Source organism: Hippocampus comes, unplaced genomic scaffold (genome assembly GCF_001891065.2).
Source record: "Hippocampus comes isolate QL1 unplaced genomic scaffold, H_comes_QL1_v1.1 scaffold261, whole genome shotgun sequence".
Classification (NCBI taxonomy): Eukaryota; Metazoa; Chordata; class Actinopteri; order Syngnathiformes; family Syngnathidae; genus Hippocampus; species Hippocampus comes.
The window spans coordinates 896,636-919,320 of record NW_017805824.1 but is presented as its reverse complement, the minus strand read 5'-3'; the positions used below and the strand labels follow the sequence as shown (position 1 = coordinate 919,320).

The 22,685-nt window shown below is 39.5% G+C and overlaps 1 protein-coding gene across 2 annotated transcripts; it reads left to right on the top strand.

Moving 5' to 3' along the window:
* Positions 1–1,227: 1,227 nt before the first annotated feature.
* On the top strand, positions 1,228–21,697 carry adam10a (ADAM metallopeptidase domain 10a). Of its 2 annotated transcripts, XM_019886830.1 has the most exons (16): positions 1,228–1,635; positions 4,665–4,815; positions 10,669–10,787; positions 11,280–11,435; positions 12,189–12,289; positions 12,445–12,603; positions 12,690–12,782; positions 13,379–13,556; positions 14,908–15,071; positions 15,166–15,349; positions 16,231–16,381; positions 17,269–17,452; positions 17,537–17,648; positions 17,782–18,002; positions 18,082–18,208; positions 19,167–21,697. In XM_019886830.1, exons 1-16 carry the CDS (start codon positions 1,470–1,472, stop codon positions 19,256–19,258), a joined length of 2,358 nt encoding a protein of 785 aa, XP_019742389.1. In that variant the 5' UTR covers positions 1,228–1,469; the 3' UTR covers positions 19,259–21,697. The 2 variants fall into 2 exon arrangements, with proteins under 2 accessions (XP_019742389.1, XP_019742390.1); XM_019886831.1 differs by lacking the exon at positions 4,665–4,815.
* The last annotated feature ends 988 nt before the right edge of the window (positions 21,698–22,685 follow it).

The following is a 22,685-nucleotide window of genomic DNA, read 5'->3' as shown; positions in this document are numbered from 1 at the left end:
CCGCTTCAAGATAGGCCAATGTCAGGTGTATCTCAGCGTTACACCCCTACTCCCCCGCAGTAACCTGGTTTGCCTTGTTGCGATGTCTCTGATCACCATATGTGAGTAGAGTAGCCAAATATTGTCAGCGACAATAAAATGGTCTTAAATTAACTCTTTGTTTACCCTCGTGGAACAGCGCAATCGGCTCTGTAGGCAAATCATCGAGGACCTCGACGTGTCAAGTTCAGTGTGTACTTGTTGGCTGAAATGTGGATATTTTTCGGAAAACATGACAGCACACGGCATATAGTTGCTGTTAATTTTCATAATCCACCTATCTGTACATTTTCCATACAATCCTCACTCTTGCTTGAGTTTGAGCTGGAATTGGAGTAAAGTTTCTGCCATGTTTCACGTAATTACTTTGAAAAATGTTCTTCTATCACCTGCGGGGGAACGAAGACTATATGCAGTCATGTGACTCTGTTTTCTTTTAGTCAAATGTGCGTAAAAAAGTCAGGTGACACAAGTGTTTCTGACGAACCAAAATCGATCACCCAAGCAATAAATTCCTGCAGATTATATAAAACACCCGGGAGCAGAATGTTGCCTCAAACGGCATTTACTCTATCCAAAAATAGTAAAAGTATGTCAGATATGTTGCGTTCAAACTACTTTGACAAGTACAATTTATTTAAAAAGTGCGGGGAAATAGCGTGTTATTACTGAAACAATTCAGCACATATTAGGAGAGCGAAAAAAGATCAAACGGGTTTCAAAACACTGAACCAGGATTTTTAGATTAACCTCCTAATTTAGATGCACGAACTATTTACAAACGCTGGGAGTCAGCATTTCCTGCAGTACTGTATACACTGATCTGAGTGTACAGACATTGCTCATCGCTCCCTCACTGTTCAGACGATATAAGATCAACGTATTTTTTTCATCACAAAATATAAATAGTGCGTTATTGCATGTTTGAGTTGTTTTATGCATTTTACGAGAGAAAAGTCGTTACAATTACAGTAAACCTTATTTACATCAACCCCAAGCCTTTCTTGAAAATCACTACCTAATTATTACTTTGAATAATATCAGTTTGATAAAAGCAATAGTAGTAGTAATAGATAAAAAAATAACTAAAGTTCTATTGTATTGTATATAATATATATAGTATTAGGAGGTCTCTACTGTTCCTCCCCAAATTGTCAAACCCGGAAGTTAGGATTTGCGGAAGTACACAAGAGGGCGTAAACAAATCAATATACAGCGACGTTGCGTGTTTGTTATGTCACGCCTCAAGCCAATAACCTGTTTCGTCGCGTGTCCCTTTTTCTTTAGGCATTTTTTCTTACTGCGTGGTGTGCTTTAATTTGACGTTAGGTCTGTCCTCGAATACAGTATAGTAAACTGTCGGAAGGGAGGCGGCAGTTATACACGTGACGTCACTCTGCTGGAGGAACGCAGAGGTGTCAAAGGGGTTGATGAGCAGCAGGACTAGGAAGCGCCACTATTTCGACACAACTAAAAATTCAGCCGAACTCTTACTAACCTCGCCTACTAAATTTTTTTTCCTTCCATCTAAAGGCTTGTTCAATATGATATTGGTTAAAGTGCTCCTCACGTTTTGCTGCATTCTCCATACCTCGGGTAAGTTTTTCTTAACGAACTTTCAGGTAGTTCCGAACTGTCTTCTCCCTTAATAGGCTATGGAAGGAATTTAGGAGCATTGAGCATTTGAAAATGTCGTTGATATCTTTGGTATCCAGTTTAAGGACACTAGTAGGACTGTGTCTTGCTACGTACCTACATACCATTTCTGTACAGAATTAGCTCTCTCATTGTGATTATTCCACTTGAATGTTTTCATAATTGTATGTTTTAATTACATGTGACCTGGCAAAAGGTATGGGGAAAACATTGTGATACTTAACATTTACTGTGATACTTTACAGTACAGCTGCTTTCTCAATAAAATGAGCAAGCAAGATGACTCATAGGGAAAAACATCAGTACATTGTTGAAGGGAGCCCAACAGATTTGTTTGAAATCTTAATTCTGTCCTCTAGAGTTGTTTGGACTTGTTGATTTTAGCATATACTGTAGTCGCTTTTGATTCAGAGACCGTACAACGCCTTCCATGTGCAGTAAGCTCACTGCCTACAGTGCTCAGTCATGTCTCTTAAAAAATATTACATTGGCAACCTTTTGTGGTATATTGTGTCAAGGAAGAACGGGGAAGAATCAATTCAATTTTTGAAATAGAGAAACAGTAGAGCAGCAAAGGGTTGATAAAGATGGATGAGAGAACAATAGGCACAACAACAACCACAGCAATTACAGTAATAGTCCCATTGTAGCAACAATGGTGATACCGGCGTGCTGAAAAACACCACTGTCCTCACAGCATCATTCAGTCAGGCCGCAGCCTTGTCTAATAGGGAAAAAGTGCTTTACACCTGTCTTGTGGCATCCATAAGCAATTACAAACCTTTTTGGGTGCGCGTCAATTGCCGATTTTTGCTATTTACAGCAGGGCTCGGTCTCTATCCGACTCAATAGTTTGGGGTAACCTTAAAGCAGAATAAACAAGGTCAACAATGCTTAGCCAAATGTGTTCATCTGCGAGGGAAAGTTTTAATTTCAAAGCAATGTTGTTGAAGCTGTGCCAGAACGTTGTAAAAGCCCATGAATTCAGCATACATTAAAAATTCTCATTTTTGCTTAGTCTTGGTGAGCCTTGTGGCCAGTTTTGTTTTGAATTTTACAAAATCAACACATTTCATTGTTAAAGCACTGCTTATAGCTTTCTGACAGTCGTCTAAGTCTTGAGGACAGGTAGAGGAATCTGGTTGTGTGAACATTTGTCTCTTTTGTGGACAAGTTGCTACGAGCCTGTATCAGCCTCTGCCTGTCAGGCCCTTGCTCCATGGAAGCTTTACTTTGAAGCAACAAAGCAGCCTGGCAAGGTAGAATCTCTCGGGCTTTAGGTTTGATGTTGGTATCGTTACTCTTTCGTGTCACTTCGCAACAGAGGAAACATGATCTCAAAAGGTTGCACCCCTTATTCTCAAAGCCAAGTTGCAACCCTGTTCCATTTATTCTCAAAGCACTTGTTTTGGATGAGAATTTGGGCTGAAATGATTAATTGGATAACTTGAGTAATTCCATTAAAAATAATTTTTCTACATGGCTACACGTCACTGCAGACTCAGTTCAGAAATAACATAAATATACAATAGCACCACACTGAAAAGAGTGTGTTAAAGACAGAATAACATGTCTTCTGCAAAGCAGAACTAAGTAACCTACCACAACAACATGTTTACGATAGGTATCGATGTTAGCTCATTTACAGTTAATATAGCCTAACCCGCTAGTTAGGGTGTATTGTAATGCCCCCACAAGTGTTCAAGGATAGACGTGTGTGTGTGGTATCAAACACTTTATGGAATAAAACAATAACATAATAAACATGTAACGAGTACATTCATACACAAACTTCTATGGCCACAACCGATGGCCAGTCACTCAGACATCTTACAGGCTGGCTAACGTTTGAGTCAACAGCCAGCCACTAAACCCAAGTCACAACAGCCAACTTTACAGTCTTATTCGCTGACTCCGATGTCACTCAGCAGGCCACGCCCCACCTTTTATAGCCACCCACTCAAAATCACAGGTATTATAGTGTGAAATGTGAAGATGGCAACACCAAATTTTCACAATAACTGCCCCTCACTTGACCCGCACGTTTTTTTTTTTGTTTAATAAATGAAAATGTCAATTGGATAATTTGGAGACAATTCAAATCTAAAAAAAATTTAATTGCTGCAGCTCAACCGAGAATATAAATCAGTATGTAACCACCTGACCATAAGTGGAAGCATTGAGTGAACACAGTGCCCTTCAGTTCTCCTAGAAAAAAAAAAAAATCTTCAAATCACCTGATGTGCTTCTTCTCATGTGATCCTTGTTTGAGGTTTAAATGGACCACATACTTTGTTGTTGCTAGAAGACCACACAAAGAACAATAAACTGGTCAATACAAAAGCCAGTAGGATTAACTTGGTGGCATGTGTGTAAGCTAAACAAGCCTGTTAAGCATGGCCACTGACCCATTGTACTATACCTTCCAAATACTGTGTTATCCTCCAACAGACATCATATGTGTAAACTCATGGATGACCAACTCTGTTTTACGTTGTGAAATTGCACATAATAGTGGCTTCTTGTTGAAATAGTTACGCTGGTTATTTCTGGCCACTCTTTAAATATACACTTAAAATGGGGATCGTTTGGACAGTGTTGTCATCTTGTACATGAAACCTGAAAACCACAAAAAAAAAAAAAAAAACCACATTCTTGGTCGTCAGGTAAACATACCGCCAGACTCTGCAGCCATGACAGCGCAAAGATAAGTTTTTTTTTTTTTTTAAATCTTCTGTCCAGTGTCAGTAAAATAACTGGTCATTTCACTGTTGATGAATGGCATTTACAAAGTATTTTCAGCCAGACCCGCTGTTTTCTGGATATTTTCTTCATTTATAGCACCTGGTCTGTTTGATTGGTTGATTAGATATTTGCATAAAGTGGCACTTGAACTGCCCAACGGGATATCAGTGAAAAATGTTCCTTTTGTGTCTGGAATTTTTACATCGCCTTTGTATTTCTTGCAGCCTTGTTGCAAAGACCCTTGAACAACTACATAGGCCATTATGAGGGTTTATCTTACGACACTGAGGCCCTGCACATGAGGCACCAGAGAGCTAAGCGGGCACTCTCACCTCAAGATGGTACGCTGCACCTGAACTTCCATTCACACGGCAGGTCAGTTGGAAAACAAGCACACACCCACCATTACTTCTTTCAGGCTCACACACGTTGTGTCTTTCTGAATGGTGTGACTGTGTTTAACCCCATTACTTAGTGGGATTTACTGAAATCAGAAATTAATTCATGTCATACTTGGATACAAATGTATCATATATCACAAGAAAAGAATGATTCCTGGAAAGTTTTTAGTGCCCAAATTAATTGCTAAGAGCAAGATGAGAATCAGAGTACAGTTGTTGCTCCCACAACAGTTTATTTTCTCCGGAATCTCTACATTAGCAAGTGCTTGGATCCTTTCGCCAGGCCTATATAATGCATAAATGTTAGTGAGTGACAACCTTCAATTTTACAATTTGGCATTGATCCAAATTAGGTTCATGAGAAATCCTTGGCATTTTTCTATTGTACTCTTGCAAATATTTTGATATGTCATGTTGTTAACCTGGTAATTACATAATAAAGAAGGTAGGGAGTTATTGATGTTACTGGTAAATTACCTTGCCTCAACATAACACAAAAATGTGGACAAATTGGCTTGCTTTCTTAATTTTTTTTCAGGGTTTTTTTTTGTGTGTGTACACACACACACACACACACACACACACACACACACACACTGATAAGATAAAAACAATATGCACTAGGGATGAACATTCTACAAAATTTCATTGACCGACCATGGGGAATATTAATGGCAAAATAATCAGTACATAGAATTAATCATGGTTTATTGCTTTTCTATAGAATGGGATGATGATTGCCATTGTGCCATGGTGTCGGTCTGTGTAGATGTACTTCAATTTCACAAAGCTGTCTTCTTTATCTTGCAAAGCACTTGTTAGTGCCTGCCATTTTGTCTCAACTGCTTCAAGACCTGATGAATTTCTAAACAACAATGAATAGTTTATTACCCCTATGCCTAGTGCACAGTTGATAAGTCTACACATCGTTGGTCATACAGCTTGCCAAATTTTCTCCATGACAAAGCCCACAATGCCGAGGAAACGTTCTGCACCGGCAAAGGCACTTGAGGAGTCGCCAAAAAGGAAGAGGAAGATGCTAACTATTGCCGAATAAGTTAAACTACTGGACATTCTGAAGGAAGGTAGAAGTAATGGGGCTGTAGGGCGCCATTACGGAATGAATGAATCCTCCATTTGTTCCATAAAGGAGGAGGAAAATAACATGAGGACAACAGCAGCAATAAGTTTTAACAAGGATGCAAAAGGGGTCGTAACTGTCCGCAACAAGACCATTGTAAGGCTGGAGTCTGCTTTAGCTTTGTGGATTAATGACTGCAGGAAAATGAACATTGCGCTGGATCGTTATGTGTGAAACGCTGCGGGTTTCATGATAAAATCAGGGCTCATTTGTTGGTCTAAAAATCCTAGAGTCCCGAAAAACAAAAATGAGGATCAAGATTTCTTATTGAAGGACTAGTGCCGTGCATACACCATTGCATCATGTCTCCAAAATATTCAGAGGGCCATTCCGGAAATGAAAACTGAAACTTTGAATGCCTGCTGGGGGAAAAAAAAATGGCCATAGACAGTGCAAAACCTGACCGCGAGATCCCTTGATGAGATCCATCACTCCGCGGTAGATACAGCTGTCAATCTAGCTCAACAGTTTGGAGAAGACGGCTTGAATGACGAGACTCCTGAAGACATTAATGCGCTGATTGATGTGCGCACACATCCATTGACTGATGATGATCTGGCAGAGATGACAAACCCGCCAAGTGAGGATGAGGGACAAGGGGAAAAAGAGGACTCACAAAATGAGAAGGATGGACCAACAATTGGTCGCTAGGCAACCATTGTGAGAATGGCCTCTGAACCTGAAACAAGCGGCACAAGAATGGGACCCTTTGATGTGTCGTTCATTACAGTTTTCAAATATAATTGAAGGTGGCATGTCTATAGGAATCTTCTTACCCGGAAGAAAAAAGAGCCAACAATTACCCCAAAGTATGTTTTTTCATCAAAAGACACTTGCACCACAGCCTTCAGTGGCAAATGACGCTACAGCGGGGCGGAGTCAGGACGGAGAGGCTAACTCTGAATAACATTGAAAGCTGCGTGAGTCCTTATTGACTATTAAAATTATTATTTTACAGTACAGTATTTCTAAAAATTGTCAATTATTTGTCAGAAATCTCTCTCTCTCTTTCATATAATATATACAGGTGTATATATTATACCGGTATATATTTAAATTTATATGTAATTTTTGTTTTAGTGCTTGGGCCTGAAAAAAATATTTAACTTTTGGTTTCATTCAATCCAGCATTTTATACGTAATAATTGTAAAAAATAATGATGACTACTTCACAGATTTCACTTCTGGGTGCTTTTTGGAACATAACCCCCACGATAAACGAGGGATTACTGCCTCACAAAAACTTGACGTTTAAACATGGGTGCCTAGACTGTTGATGTCCACTATTCTTACATCGTGCATATATTGTATAATGGTAATTGTGTGGATAACTCTGCCCTTTGCAGCACTGTGAAAATACCCTTTTCTTTCCTCGTCACCCACTTCATAGAATGTTATCTAGTTCCCCAAACCAGATTACTTTCCTGTGCACTTGTGCTCCTTCCTGTCAGTTGGGCAGCTGGTGCGCTTGTATTTAAGAGATAATCACAGCGTCGTTCTGTGTTAACTTTGTCTGACGATGTTATGTGTGAAGGAGACCGAAGCAGTCTGAGATTGCTTTCATACAAGCCTGCACTTTAAAAGTCCAAAAGTTAAAATGTTCTTTGTGCTTAAACTGGTTTGTCTCTGTCATTCTGAATAACTCTTGAGGCTGCCTGCCACCACAGAGATATTGTAACAAAAGAAAAGCCTTCTTCACTTGAATATGATAGCAGAATCTGGTGCTGAATGAACGAGGAAAACTTCACAAAGGGCAATTCATAATGTTAAAATGTTTCCTGTCATTTGTGGCCTCACTTAGTAGGTTGATGTCAGGACCTGTGACTCCACCAGCTCCAGTTGACCATGCGCTTAGTTCAGCGTGTCTCCTCCATGCTCCTTGAGAGCACCTTCATTTGGTATTTGTATGCTTGCCTGCTTATGGCGTTCAATTAATATCGAATTGTCTTTTGATGTTGACCACCAAATGAAGGAAGAGGCCGCACTCCTCCAATACTTTTGGAGGGGAGGGTATGTTGAACACTGTAGTTTCTGGAGACATGTTCGGGGGCTGTCTGGGTTGCGCTGCATTCCGAGTAGTCTTGACTGTCAACTGATGATGTGGTTTTAGCGTTTGTCCCGTGTCTGAATAATTCATCACTCTGCTTCTTGTCCGAGTAGAGCAACGCTGAGCCGGCTCTTCATTTCTGTACAGTTTAAAGCCATGCACGTCTAACATCAAATTTGGATAAGTTAGCTCTAATGATGATGTTACTGTATGTTATTAATAATTCATTTTAATCATTTATATGATTAACATTACTCATGTGGTCCTTGGGAGCTGTCTGATGCCGCCACAGGCACCACTTTGGCAACCCCTGTTGTGCATTATAAATTGATAAACATTCTTTTCATGTTAGAATTGAAATATTCTACAGGTATAAATGAACATGACACACAGGAATTCAGATCAGAATGTGAGGGGTTTTTTCTCTCAAGTCGATGCTGGTTATTACTCCCCCTCAACCCCTCCCCGCTATAAATCAGTGAAAGATCTGTTCATTGACTTGTTTTATTTTTTGGTGCGGTGTCTGGAGTATGTCTTGAATTTTTATTTTCGCAGTTGTGATTGATAATGTGGGAAAATGCCAGCATAATGCTCAGAATTCTTGGCATGGCTTTTTTCAAAGTCCCTCGTTCAGTTCTTAAACCTTCCAGGATTGGGCAGCATGCCATAAATATTTCAGTTTGTAGCAGGACTTGAAATTCCTCACACTAATACCTGGCATATGAAATGAGTTTCAGAAGGAGTGCTGTGTTAGTCATGCTGTACTTAATTTTATGTTTCCGCTTCTAGAGCGTTCTCACTTCTCTCTCTAGTGACACAAACCTCAGAGGCTATTGTGTTCCATTAGTGGACACAGACGCACTAATGGAAATCATTGTAGTTGATGTGGACTTTTTCAACCATTGTTTATTTGCTACATTGTGTTGAAATAAAGAAGCCTTGTGAGAAGTCATTGCATTGCCTCAGGTTTGGGCAAGTCTCCATAGTTCATGTGCACTTCATGTGATGTGGTGGGATGTGATTTGAAAGCGAGGATTATGAAGTCTGAACTCTGGCTCTGTGTATCTGGTTACCCTCACGAGATATTACACTTACTTATCGAGCATTCATGCAGACACAAACAACGAATAGTATTTCTTCTTTTACTACTACTGTGACTCAGTAATATTATGTTATATTGTTATATTATCTGTGTATATGTGTTTCTTCATCGTTTGTATTTAAATATCCAACATTTTAACATATATTATCTGAGCCATTCATCCTCACCCCGGTCATAAGGGTGCTGCAGCCTCTCACAGCCAGTTGTTTCGAAAACTGCAACTATTGATTCTAACAATTAGCCTGTCAATGGTGTTTTGCATTGTTTGCTAGCATCAAGCTAAGTGGACATCACTACGGCGTTTAGTTTTACGGTCACCTTAAGATAGGATTTGCATTAAACAACTCAAAGCCTGTTTTTGGATGAATTGTTCCATATACTCTATACCAAAAATGGCACTTATGGTTGAGTGAATTAAATGTAGTTCTTTGCTATCATTCAGTGCCCCCATCCAAAGTTGGTACTCGTAAATCGAAGCAAAAAATAGGCTGAACGACAGCTCATATCTTGATAAATGTATAAGCCGGGTCACTCCTATATTAAGGCACCACTGTATTGAAATAAAAATGTCTCATTGCTAGAATAACCCCAGTTCACATATGTGGGCCATTGCTGACACCACCCAGCCATGTTCTGTTAGCACTAGCGCCAATGCTAATGTCCAAAGAATTGGCTTTGATAGTTTCTGGTCAGTTGACATCTATTCTGGCTGAAAATAGGTTGCACTTGATATTGTCCCTGACAGAGAACATTTGCTCCAAGTCACTCTACCAAGGACATACAATAAATCCCCTGAGAAAGCTCCTAGGGACAAAAAAAAAAAAAAAAAATCTGAAGGTGATGGCTCAAGACGGGGAAATGAAATGAATTATGTTTATGTATGTAGACATAACCGAGATTGATTTATTGATTGTTGTTCACGTCTGCATTCGAGATGTGTAGTTTTGTTGATGGCCCTTGAATTCATCTTATACACTGTTGAAGGTGAAGGTTATCTTACCTTATCTTCTTCTATCCTGATACTGTATGAATAGCCTGCATAGTTTTCTTTGGATGTATTCCATTTTATTTATTTCTGTGTTGGAAATGCCAAACATTCAATTCAGTGACTTAGGGTAATACCGTTTGTGTGAAGTTCTAGTGTGCATAATTGTTTGCCCATGTCTGATGTCAAGCCAGTTTATGCTAGTAAAGTACCCATAGCTAATTCTATTGATGAGCCTCTTGTGAAGTTGGTTTATTTGTGTTGGATTATTTCACACTGAATACAATTGTTTATTTAACAAGGGTTCATGGTTGTTTTCATGCTAAATGCATGGTGTTCGTGCTTTATGATCCTCTCAACTTCAAGTGCGTTGTTGTCATCTTGTGGCGTTTATTTTTTAAACGTATTTTAAGGGGCTGTCTGTTTGTGGATTTTCACTCTTCATGGCAGTGCTTGGTCCCTACTGCCAAGAGCGGGTTACTTTATATGATAATGTTATTTATTGTTTTAACTACTGGTACACGTAATACTGTACTTGTATGCCATATTTAGACATTTCAACCTGCAGATGAAGAGGGACAGATCAGTGTTTTCTCCAGATGTCGTCATGGAGGTATCAGGAGAGGAGGAACCAATTGACACATCACATATCTACAGCGGCAAACTTTTAGGTAGGTGCCTAGTTATTTTTATCACAGCACAACATACAAGCACTTACTAACTTGTGTTCTCGACTGATTCCCCTTTTGGGCGCACCCCTGCCGTGTGTGTGTCGTTTGCAGAGTTCAAATGAACCCTATATCCTGTTTGTCAGGTTTGTGTGTCTGCGATGGGACGGAACAGAATGAGACCAATACATTCTCTTCTTGTTCAGGGTCTTCCCCTTAGAATAGTTATCTTCATGTTATCTGAGATGATATACCGTGCATAATATTATGAATCACTGCACTTTAGGGTGAGGCTCTGTTATCATTGAATGTGAAGAATGTGGTATTATGAGAAACATTTATCTCAGGCAGCATGAAATCATCATGCCTGCTGTTTTAATTAGCAAAATAATATAACACTCGGCCAATAAGAGAATATTATTTGTGACGATGCCACCATTGGGCACACTCACAGTTTCCTTAACTCTGCTTCATTTGGTGTCCGACGTATTTCAGGTGAAAATGGGACATTGAGCCACGGATCTGTGATCAACGGGAGATTCGAGGGCTTCATTAAAACGCGGCAAGGAATATATTACATTGAACCCTCAGAAAGGTACTTGGAGAAGAATGTCCCCTTTCACTCCATCATTTATCACGAGGATGACATAAGTAAGTATCTCTCTCGCTCTCTTTACACTGAATCTATGGTTTTGTTTGTTGATACTAAAAGCTACCATATGAGATTTTTAAGGGTTTAATTCCATTGTATACATACTGTATATAAATATAACATGTATAAAATGTATTTAATCCAATCAAACCATGTTAAAAGCTACAGAAGTAAAAACAAAGTAGAGGTCAAACAAGAAATAAGTGCGCCTCATAAAACACACTAGAATGAAAATCTACGATAGACCCAATGGACTGGAATGAGTCTGACAGGGGCTCCACCCTGCCTCAGGGCATTCTAATCGCTCACCGCTGAATAGTCTCCTGTGCAAATGCAAGGATGTACGGACATTGTGAATGTACAGTGGTACCTTGAGTTATGAGTCACCTGACTTTTGACTTTTTGGAGATGCGTGATGTACTTCGGCCCAATTATTTTAATATTTTTGGGGGGCATTTTTTTGGGCATTTCACGTTTTCTAGTTCACCAAACACAACACAACTTTGAAAGTCTGCGAGCTTAAGGATAATACAACCTGCAAAACACTAAGGACAGGCTAAAAAAACTAGCTTGGTTTTACAGCAACTCATATAAACAAACAATATACGGTAACCATAATCACAAGCATATCTTTATCCCGTCAGAGATTCCAGATTGGTACTGATTGACTTCTCCCATTAGACTGCAGAGACTTCAGACATTGCAGTGTTGATTAGTACCATTCACATCCTTGTTTTCTGCCTATTTACCAGCTTATCCTCATAAATATGGCTCTGATGGAGGCTGTGCTGATCCATCAGTGTTTGAAAGGATGAGGAAGTACCAGGCATCTGCGGTCGAGCCGTCTGTCAAAGCAAGTGGCAACATTACTAATAATGCATCGTCCCACCTTACACATGATTAAATAAATTCCCTTCACACTACCACTCACTCCTCTACAAAAATATATTTTGCGTGTATGCTTTTTTTTCTAAGTTTATTTTTTTTCTTCAATGTTCTTTTGCTTAGGGTCCAAATAGTGATCATGTCGACGACAGACACTACGGTCCTGTCATTTTTAGAAGGAAAAGAGCAGCGGCGGAAGATAAGAATACCTGCCAGCTCTTTATTCAGACTGACCACCTTTTCTACAAATACTATGGCACTCGAGAAGCTGTCATTGCACAGGTATTATCACATAGACAAGCAAGACGTGTTATTTTTGATGTCTCAAATATGCGTGACCATGAATTTTGAATTAACTTTGGTCACAGATCTCCAGCCATGTTCAGGCAATGAACTCCATTTACCAGATCACAGACTTCAAAGGCATCCGAAATATCGGCTTCATGGTTAAAAGGATCAGGGTGAGTTGTATCTCTCGCAAAGCTGTGTTGAGCCTTCACATGCAAGGTCTGGGGATGAGTAGTGATACGAAGTGATATGACACCGAATGGAGTTCTGACTTCTTTTCTATACCTGCATGAAGTACCTCGATACAGCAACTAAAGCGATACTATGCAAAAAACATCAGTAAAAGCAGTGGCATAATAGCTGATAAAACAACTGCAAATTCTTTGTATTTTTGTTAATTTAAAATAATATTAAATTACTAACTTAGAATACTTTGGGGGGAAATAAATATATAATTGTATTTGTTGTTGAAAATTTGTAAACAATTATGAACATTTGAACACAACCGTGAAAATATTTAAATGCTAAATTTGAAAGAAATACATTTTTTTCTGTATCTTTGACAGCCTCCAAAAAAGGCACCGCCCAATCTCAGCACTTCAGAAGGAGAACGCTATCACAGCATTAAAAAAAAAAAAAAAAAAAAAGTCGAGATTTCGTTTTATTCTGTTTTAGTCCTGCGCAACACTACTGAGATGATTATACGTACATCCCAGCATGCCTTTCTAGAAGAACTATTTCTGTCCTGATTGATGACTTCACCTCTTAGATAAACACCACAAATGACCAGACAGACAATCCATTTCGTTTTCCCAACATTGGAGTAGAGAAGTTTTTGGAGCTCAACTCTGAACAGAACCACGATGACTACTGCCTGGCCTACGTCTTCACTGACAGGGACTTTGACGAAGGCGTTCTCGGCCTGGCTTGGGTTGCCTCTCCCGCAGGTTCGTCACATACATGCAATCTGAATGAGAGTCACTCACTTCCTGTGTTATCTTGGATAGATTTGTGTTTGCTTAATATTGTGAGCAATATTTGCTTGGTAACGAGTAAAGGTAAACAAAAAAAGTACAGCGACAATCTGGCGTGTATAACCACAATAAAATACACATCAACGAAAATACTGCATATTGCTGAAGTGCTTTAAGGATGAAATGATTTGAAGGACATTACCGCCTCCCTAATAACAACATCATTTTGTGCAATACAGGAAAGCACTGTGGACTTTGCTAACTGCTGTATTGCAAGAACATTTTAGTTTTTTTTTTTTTTTTTTTAAACCACATTACAACATTTATCGATTTTTGGACAAGAGTGCAATTTCCTGTAACGTTCGTAATTTCCAAAAAGAGCCACTGAATTGTTTACTGCACTGCAATGGAGCAAATGATTGAGGCAATTTTGATTTTAAGAAGTAGATACCACCTGCCGACCATGGAGAAGAATACCATTTTAATGTAAGAAGTGGAAGCATCTTCTGCTGGCTTTAAAAAGAATGTAATATACGAAATAAAACGTAGTATAGAACTGTACTGAAGGTATGTAAAATTGTCATTGTTTATGTTGCTGCACAACCCACACATTTGTGCAAACAACGTGTAATTAAAAGGACTAATTTGAAGGATTAATACATTAAAATGTCTATTTTATAGCAATGGCAAGAAGTGATAAATCTTTTACACTAAAAAAAGCAGAACAACAACATTAAAAACACTTAAAAGTGTAAAGCCTACATCTGCGTAATGGCCACGCAGAAGTTGAAAGGGCAGGGACGTTGAATAACATAAGACAAGTGACGTTTCATTTTGGTTGTAGTTACTAGTTATACCCTACACAAACCATTCTTGCTGAAAACTAGACCTTCTGTTTAACATTGATGACCTGATGCTGCCATCTGCAGGAGAGCATTTCTCTAGCTTGGTGAGTCAAGTCAGTAATTAAAAAAAAAAAGAAAAAAACAGCCCCATGAATTTGTTGTGTCTTTTTTAATGCTAAATAATTCACCCCCAAAATGATGGAGAATTTATAGCTTAATAACTGGTGGTGCAGGCTTGCATCTGTCTGTTCTTTTTTGGGGAAATTAACTGCAGCAGGAACAGATTGAACAGTGAATTATTATGCTATAAAAAACAAACAAACACATTGTCATTTGTTATTGCTTTGGCTTCCTCTGAAGAGCTTGGAAGAGGCTGTTTGAATGTTCCTTGGAGTTGCTTTCTTAAGGATCGCTAGCCATGACTAGAAACTGACCTCTGTTTGCAGTAGCATAATCACTCAGTGTTGCTCTGACCATAGGAAGCTCAGGAGGCATCTGTGAGAAAAACAGACTCTACTCAGATGGGAAGAGGAAGTCCTTGAACACTGGCATTATCACCGTGCAGAACTACGCCTCGCACGTGCCCCCTAAGGTGTCGCACATCACCTTCGCCCATGAGGTCGGACACAGCTTTGGCTCTCCTGTAAGTGGGAACACACAAAACCCCTCAAAATGCCGGCACCTGTGACATGACCTTTAGGCATTGTCACCAGCAACACATTTGTCTCTATTGGCAGCATGACTCTGGGCTCCAGTGCACCCCAGGAGAGTCTTCCAATCAAGCCCAAAAGGAGATGGGCAATTACATAATGTATGCACGAGCCACCTCAGGAGACAAGATCAACAATAACAAGTTTTCAATGTGCAGCATTGGCAATATGAGTGCCGTTCTGGCAGTGAAAAAGAATGACTGTTTTGTCGGTAAATCCTTACACTTTCAGTGTTTATCAACTTGTTTTATGTTGCTGTGCCACTTTCTGAGCCCTTAATTCATTCACTGCCAGCCTCCCCAGAACACAGCTCCCATTTTGACTCATCTTTCAAGAGCCACTATTGCGTTATTTGACAATGTAAGCGTCCAAACTACCAAGAGAAGCAAGGGGGGGCGTGCGGCTGTAATTTTGGTACTTTACAAACTCCCATTTTAAATGATTGGTTAAATCTGAAAATTATTTGGTGGAAAATTGAAGTGTAAATACATATATATATATATATATATATATATATATATTTTTTTTTTTTTATATAAAAAGGGACACATTTATTCTCGCTGCTCTTGGTAAATGTATTTTAAAAAGATGCTTAAAGGGAAATTTAAATGTGAAATTGAAATATTTGCTGTAAAAAGGGGCAGAAAATATCACATTCTCGCTTCTCCTGGTAAATGTAATTGCAGATGTTAAAAGGGAAATTGAAATGTTAAATGTAAATATTTCCTGTAAAAAGGGGCAGAAAATGTGAAATTGTTTTCTCCGCTCCTTTTTATTCAAATAAACAAAAAAATGTACTTGCCCATATGTTATTCTGTTAGCTGTTTTACATGGTGTTCGTCATTTATTCATGCATTTTTTTCACAATTGCAGCACAATTTCCAATAACTATGGCAACAAATACTGTTTATACAATCCATTTGACATCTTGTTCAAAAACATTTTTTACATTGATGGCAGTGAACTGTTGGAATCCAATTGAAGGCAATTGATGTCCATGGCAGTGAATGAATGAAGTGGCCCAGGGGATAAATAATTTTTTTCTCAACCTGTTGGGGTTTTGTTTTCATTTTGTTGTGTCTGAATGCGCAGTGTCTGGAGAACCTATCTGTGGTAATGGACTTGTGGAGGACGGAGAGGAGTGTGACTGCGGCTACAGCGATCAGTGTACGGACCCATGTTGCTATAACGCCAATGAAGAGGAGGACAAAAGGTGTAAACTCCAACCTGGAAAGATCTGCAGGTCAGATGTGATCAATGCACACAGCCCTGGTTTCAACAAGCTCATCATTATAGTACGCATACATATTTTCCCGTTTCACATCAATCAATCAAACTTTATTTATATAGCACTTTTCATACATACCCAAGGGGAGCTACTGTAATCCACGCTGAATGACAGCTGCCACACCTCCCAGCGTGGAGGCCCCCCATGACGAAACACAAAAATAAATTAAGAAATAAATGAAAAGGCTTGAATTAAAAGAATTCAAATCAGTACATAAATAAGTTATTCAAAAGCCAAGCTATAAAGATGTGCCTTAGTTGCAAGTTGTGAAAAGGTAACGAAATAATGAGCATACACTGTTGTCTATTTTGATTCACTGAGAAATCTAATTTATGTTCCTCTCTACTTCGGTAATCATTGTAGGTTTCACTTACCATACGTCACAACCATCTTGTGGCATCTCTAGGCAATTACAAACCCTAGCACGGGACAGAATTGTTCTACACTGCTCAAAAAAAGGAAACACTAAAATAACATCCCAAATATTAATGAAGGAAATGTTCCAGTTGAAAATCCGCAGGAACTGCCAACACACTTAAGCCACATTTGAACCGGCATCACAAGGAACCCAGGAGACCATGGGCGCTCCCATGGTCTCCTGGTTTAGCTGTCACAAACTCAATATTGAGACTGCATACCTGTCTTGAAAATGCAAATGTCTCAACTTCTACGTTGATTTGTACATGTGAGATGTCAGCATGCTGACAACGCCACTTAGCGCATACGTGACATCAACTAGTCTACACTGCCACGAGTGTATCAGGTTTTGGTCTTAATCGTACTGTGGCTATTAGAATAAAAGCAAACCCATTGTCTAACGAATAAAAACCCTTTTCCCGCAGCCCAAGCCAAGGCCCATGCTGCACTGAGACGTGCTCTTTTAAGAGCACACTTGATGCGTGCAGGAAGGAGTCTGAGTGTTCTTTTCAGGGCATGTGCAGCGGAGCCGGCGCCGACTGTCCTGCTTCGCTACCAAAGGAAAACTTCACCTCTTGCCACGAGGAGACGCAAGTCTGCATCAATGGGGTATGTGACCTTCTGTTTCACATGTTGTAATTGGAATACACTGATTTGAATTTCAAACATACTTTATCCACTTATTTGGTGCAGGTCTGTTCAGGTTCCATTTGTGAGAAGTACAATCTAGAAGAATGCACATGTGCGAGAGAGAACGAAAAGGATGAGGCGGCTGAACTCTGTCATGTGTGCTGCATGGAAAAAAGTGAGTTTACAGTCTGAAAAAACGTCCTTGGATTTTAATGCATGATGGTGTCAGCCGTCGTAACTTCAAAGCTTTAAGGATCAGGATGTTCAGGAAACAAACTGCCTTTTTTTTTTTTTTTTTTTGCCCAAAGTGAACCCAAGCACCTGTAGAAGCTCAGGCTCGGAACAATGGGCCAAGTTCTTCAACAGAAAGATCACAAATCTGCAACCCGGCTCACCGTGCAATGATTTCAAGGGCTACTGCGATGTGTTCATGAGGTGTCGTCTGGTGGATGCTGACGGGCCTCTGTCAAGGCTTAAGAAAGCCATCTTCAATTCAGAAATCTATGAGACCATTGCAGAGTGGATAGTGGTGAGTGTCTTGGATCTGACACATGTACTTCACGTCGTGTATGTATATTTTGTTCATTCCGTATGCGTCTGTGTTGTAGCATCACTGGTGGGCAGTGGTTCTGATGGGCATCGTTCTTATTTTGTTGATGGCTGGATTCATCAAAGTCTGCAGCGTCCACACCCCTAGCAGCAACCCCAAACTGCCTCCTCCAAAGCCACTGCCAGGTATTGCACGCAGTCTCGAGACACACACTGGAAATTCAAATACAGTGACACCTGGTATAGGTGCCACAACCTATGAGATTTTTGAGTTACCCCCGCCCCTGGTGGATGTTTCTTGGTTTTTTTTTCTCTGCAAAAGTTTGACTTCCAAGTGAACGTCAAGCATTTCGCCACATGATGGCAGCAGTGAACTTAACAACAACTGGCCACCATCAGTTCATGTGATTCCCTTGCAGGGAACGTTCAAGCTTATTAACAGGAGCACACAATTAGACAGGATCATGAAAATAGCGTGTTATGATAATTATAAAACTTGAAACAACTTCTGTTTGAACATATGTTGTAGCAACACTTGCAGACAGATCTTACAACAGTACTCACCGGCATATATACACGGATTATTTGTGCCTTATTCACGTTTTTGACCAATCCCCTGGTTAATTTAGTGTGTGTGTGTGTGTGTGTGTGTGTGTGTGGGGGGTTTACTTTGAACTCTGGGCTCGCCTAAATGACCTAAGTCGGAATGTCCGAATTACATGACGAAAATAGTCAATAAAAAAAAAGCATGAATATTGTCCACAATATTAAATTTTGTCATGGTAATTGAATTATTAAGTGATGCATCATATTGTAATTTTGCTGGTTTGTGACTATTTAACCTCTTTGATTGTACATTTATGAAGCACAATATTTGATGTCGTGTTTTTTTTTTTTTAGTTAAAAAAACTTGTTGGGGTCTCAAATGAATAATTATGATATAATACTATCTTATCTTCTCTGTGACCAGTCAACTATCAATTGAAGGGCTTCAATGTATGACAATTTCAAGTGTGTAAAACAACCCCTATTTTGTTTGATTTGTTTCTGTATGAATGTAAGTGAAGTTGCTTGAAACCAGTGAGCCGCTGGTCAACAATACCAAGTGTGAACCGAGTTGAACTGAGCTGTTGTTACCTTGTAGGTACCTTGAGGAGAAGGCAGCACCATGCCAACCCTGCGCGACGTTATCGTCCCAGTGGTGAGAACTACCAAATGGGTCACATGGGGCCCTGAGATCTTTGCTCTGAGCCTGCTGCACCCTTCTTGTGCCTACACCGGAAGCATTTGACTCCCAAAGAGTTCCTGTACCTTTACTGCAAGTCTTTAACAGCAGCTGCCACCGATTCCACGTCTCTGAAGTGATGCAGGGCCAAGCAAGATCACTCGAGACCTCTGTACTGTGATAGCCAGCATACCATAGCCTTACTATGCTTTTAATGTGACTTTACCCGAGAGAAAGGAGGGAGGAAGCTTTCCTTTCAACGGCCTCACTTCACGATCAACTTTCCTTTCAACTGTACTTTTTTGTTCTTCCTCGCTGAGCCCGCAGCAGGACTGCAAGTGAAACTCAGCATTTTACTCCCCAATCAACACTGACATGTCTTATTCCTGCCAATCACGCTTTTCAAACATATCGCCTTTATTCTTTACGCATGACTGTACATTTTTTTTCTACAGGCCCCTTCAGAAGTATCTGAACAGTAAGGCCAACTTTATTTTTGATCTAGACTGAAATGTTTGGGTTTGACATTGACTTGACTGTTTCAGACTTCATCCCTATGTATTTACATCTGACCCATTGAAAGTTCCAAAGTGATGTCACTCAACTTTTGCACTCTTGGATTGTTTTCCAGGCTTTTCCCACTCCATGCTCCAAAGCAGGGGTGCCCAACCATTCTTTTTCCTCTTCGAGATCTATTTTTCAACTTCCCAAACTTCCAAGAGTTCAATGTCGACAGATTAAACCCACACACCTTTCCACCATGCAGTAACTAAACTCACAACACGTTTTTTTTTCTCCCCTTGCCTTACAATCACAAGACATCATGGCAACACGTGCTAAAGCTGCATGATGAGCACGAGCCATAACTGACCAAAAATGAACAAAACAGAAAGAAGATACAAGACAGGTCGATCTGAGGTCGTCACTGCCTGTCACTACCCATCACTGAAATGAAACTGGAAGGTGGAGCATTGCCATCATAGCTGCCATTGTTGCGTATAGCAGCTCAATCAAATGAGCTTTGAATGAGAATAAACCGAAAACAATACCTTAACGGCTCTGGTTGCTCGTTGCAAGCAACCGCTGACCGCTGCTTATCATGCGTAGAAGGTGACCTATTTTTTTCAGAAACAAAATTCAAAATAAAAATGTTCCCGAACCTTCCAAAAACTACCTAAAATAATGATCCAATTCAAATTTAATTAAATGCTAATGTACTCAAATGTTGAAATACAACTGAGTTGTAATTCTTTAGTGTACTACTGGAGTCCGCGTACCACTAGTGGTTTTAGCATCACACTTGTAGAATCACTGTTTTCCCCATCCAGATTTATTTATATAAATACAATCTTGAGATGCTCATCTTGCACTTTTGATGTTTTAGTCCACAGCAAAAATTGGCAACCGTGCTCCAATACTTTGACAGATGGGTTGGGAGTCTTAGAGATGATTGTTTAAAAAGCACATTTTTAAATGAACAAATGATAACTATTCATAGGAAATTATGGGCACTTCCTGACTGGTGCTTGGTCCCCAGAGAAGCTTTCGATACATACTCCATGTTGGTCTCGAATAGCAAATAAAGAAAGGTTGTGTGTCTGGAATGTTAGATGAGCGTTACGGTTGCGGATTAAATGTCGACGTGGCTTTGTTTACATCAAGGTTTTATTGTGATAGACGTGAATGGTGAAATTTCTTTATCACCTTTTTTGTGTCCATTCCTCAGAGGATTTATCTCGCATCCCAGTAGTCGCAAGCAATTCTAAATAGAAACCTTCCATTCATCCATCCTTGCTCTGTCTACCCACGTTACACAAAAATCTGCCGATGAAAGAGTTTTACGTCTCATGCTGGAGGAAAAGCACTGATTTATGTGCAGACCACAAGCTGGCTTCTGGCATAGCAAACTACACGTTTTATTTAGTCCATTGTTGTGTCACGCACCACTGCAGTTTGTTGTTGTGTGAGGATTGTTACTGAGCAGTTCAGACAATGGAAAAGACTCCTTCACTGAAAAGTGCCTTTTTGTTTTCAATCAAATGGATACAAGGAAAATTGCTATTTTATATTGCTGGGTTGAGGGTTTTTTTGTTTTTTTTTTTGTTTTGTTTTTGGTACTTGTTTTGAATCCAATTATAAGTGAAAATGTTTGAAGCTTTGTGTGTGTTTGTTCCTACACTGGACTTTTGAGTGAAACATTCTAAAGTGACAATTGCAACATTACCCGCCAAATGTTCATGTCCATTGTGGTTTGTTTGTTGTTTTTTTTTTTTGTATTATCATCTTTCTTTCACAGGTTTTGTTTTTCTTTGTATTGTCTGAATTCCCTTTGAACTACTTGAAATAGATTATGGTCTTATGCTGGCCATTTTTGTCCACCTCACTTCCATTTTTTAAAAACCATTTTAGATGTGGTATTGCAAATGTAATAAAGCTATAAAATTTTCCAACTCCATGAAAACTGCATTTGGAAAACAAATCGGATTTACTGGATGTACTTTATTAACATTTGGTTATCAATCTCGACTGAGCATGAACGTAGAAGTAATGTGTGAGTGCGTGCGTGCGTGCGTGTGTGTGTGCGCGCGTGTGTATTTTGCCAGATGCCATCAATTTTTGAACAATGTCATGTCAGCAGTTTCCCCAGAGGCATTTAATGGCTCATTGCAGTGGTTCTCAAACTTTAAAGTCCCACCTCAAAAAATACATTGCGACCAACATGAAAACAGCATAGAGGGCCCAACTGTTCGTCAAAAAACAAGGTTATTTCTAAAGCTTAAAGTAAAGTATAAATCTTTTCACACACCACAGAGGAAATTTTGAATGGTTAAAAAAGAAATACATAAAAATCACCAAGTAGGGGAGACCAGGGCTTGTTGTGACACAGGTAAGTTGTCACAATGCAATTATTTTAAAATGGAGTACTTTTTCTTCATGTTTAGATACTGTATTCGTCATGTCCTGTTTGAGAAGAAAATAGCACATTGTGAGCTGTGATGATCAATTAACCATTTTGCACGATCCAAAGTAAAAAGTTTATTTCATGTATTTCGAAAGAAGCGTCTGTCAGAATAATGAATCGGTTCATATACGCCAGAATTGCTATTCGGATGATGAGTCTGACGAGTGATCAAATTTGTCAGGTTTGAGTGTTTATAAACACCGTTGTTGGAACTATATCCACATTTCAGCCCTGGTTTAAGTTTCACGATGAACCAATCCGTTATTTGTTCTAATTGAATTTAATTTGGAATTTTTAGTCTCAGGTAAAATAGGCATTTTAGTTCGCGCGTCGACCTCACAGTGCAGAGATACTGGGTTTGATTCCAGCTCCGGCCTTCCTGTGTCGAGTTTGCATGTTCTCCCCGGGCCTGCGTGGGTTTTCTCCGGGTACTCCGGTTTCCTCCCACATTCCAAAAACATACGTGACAGGCTGAT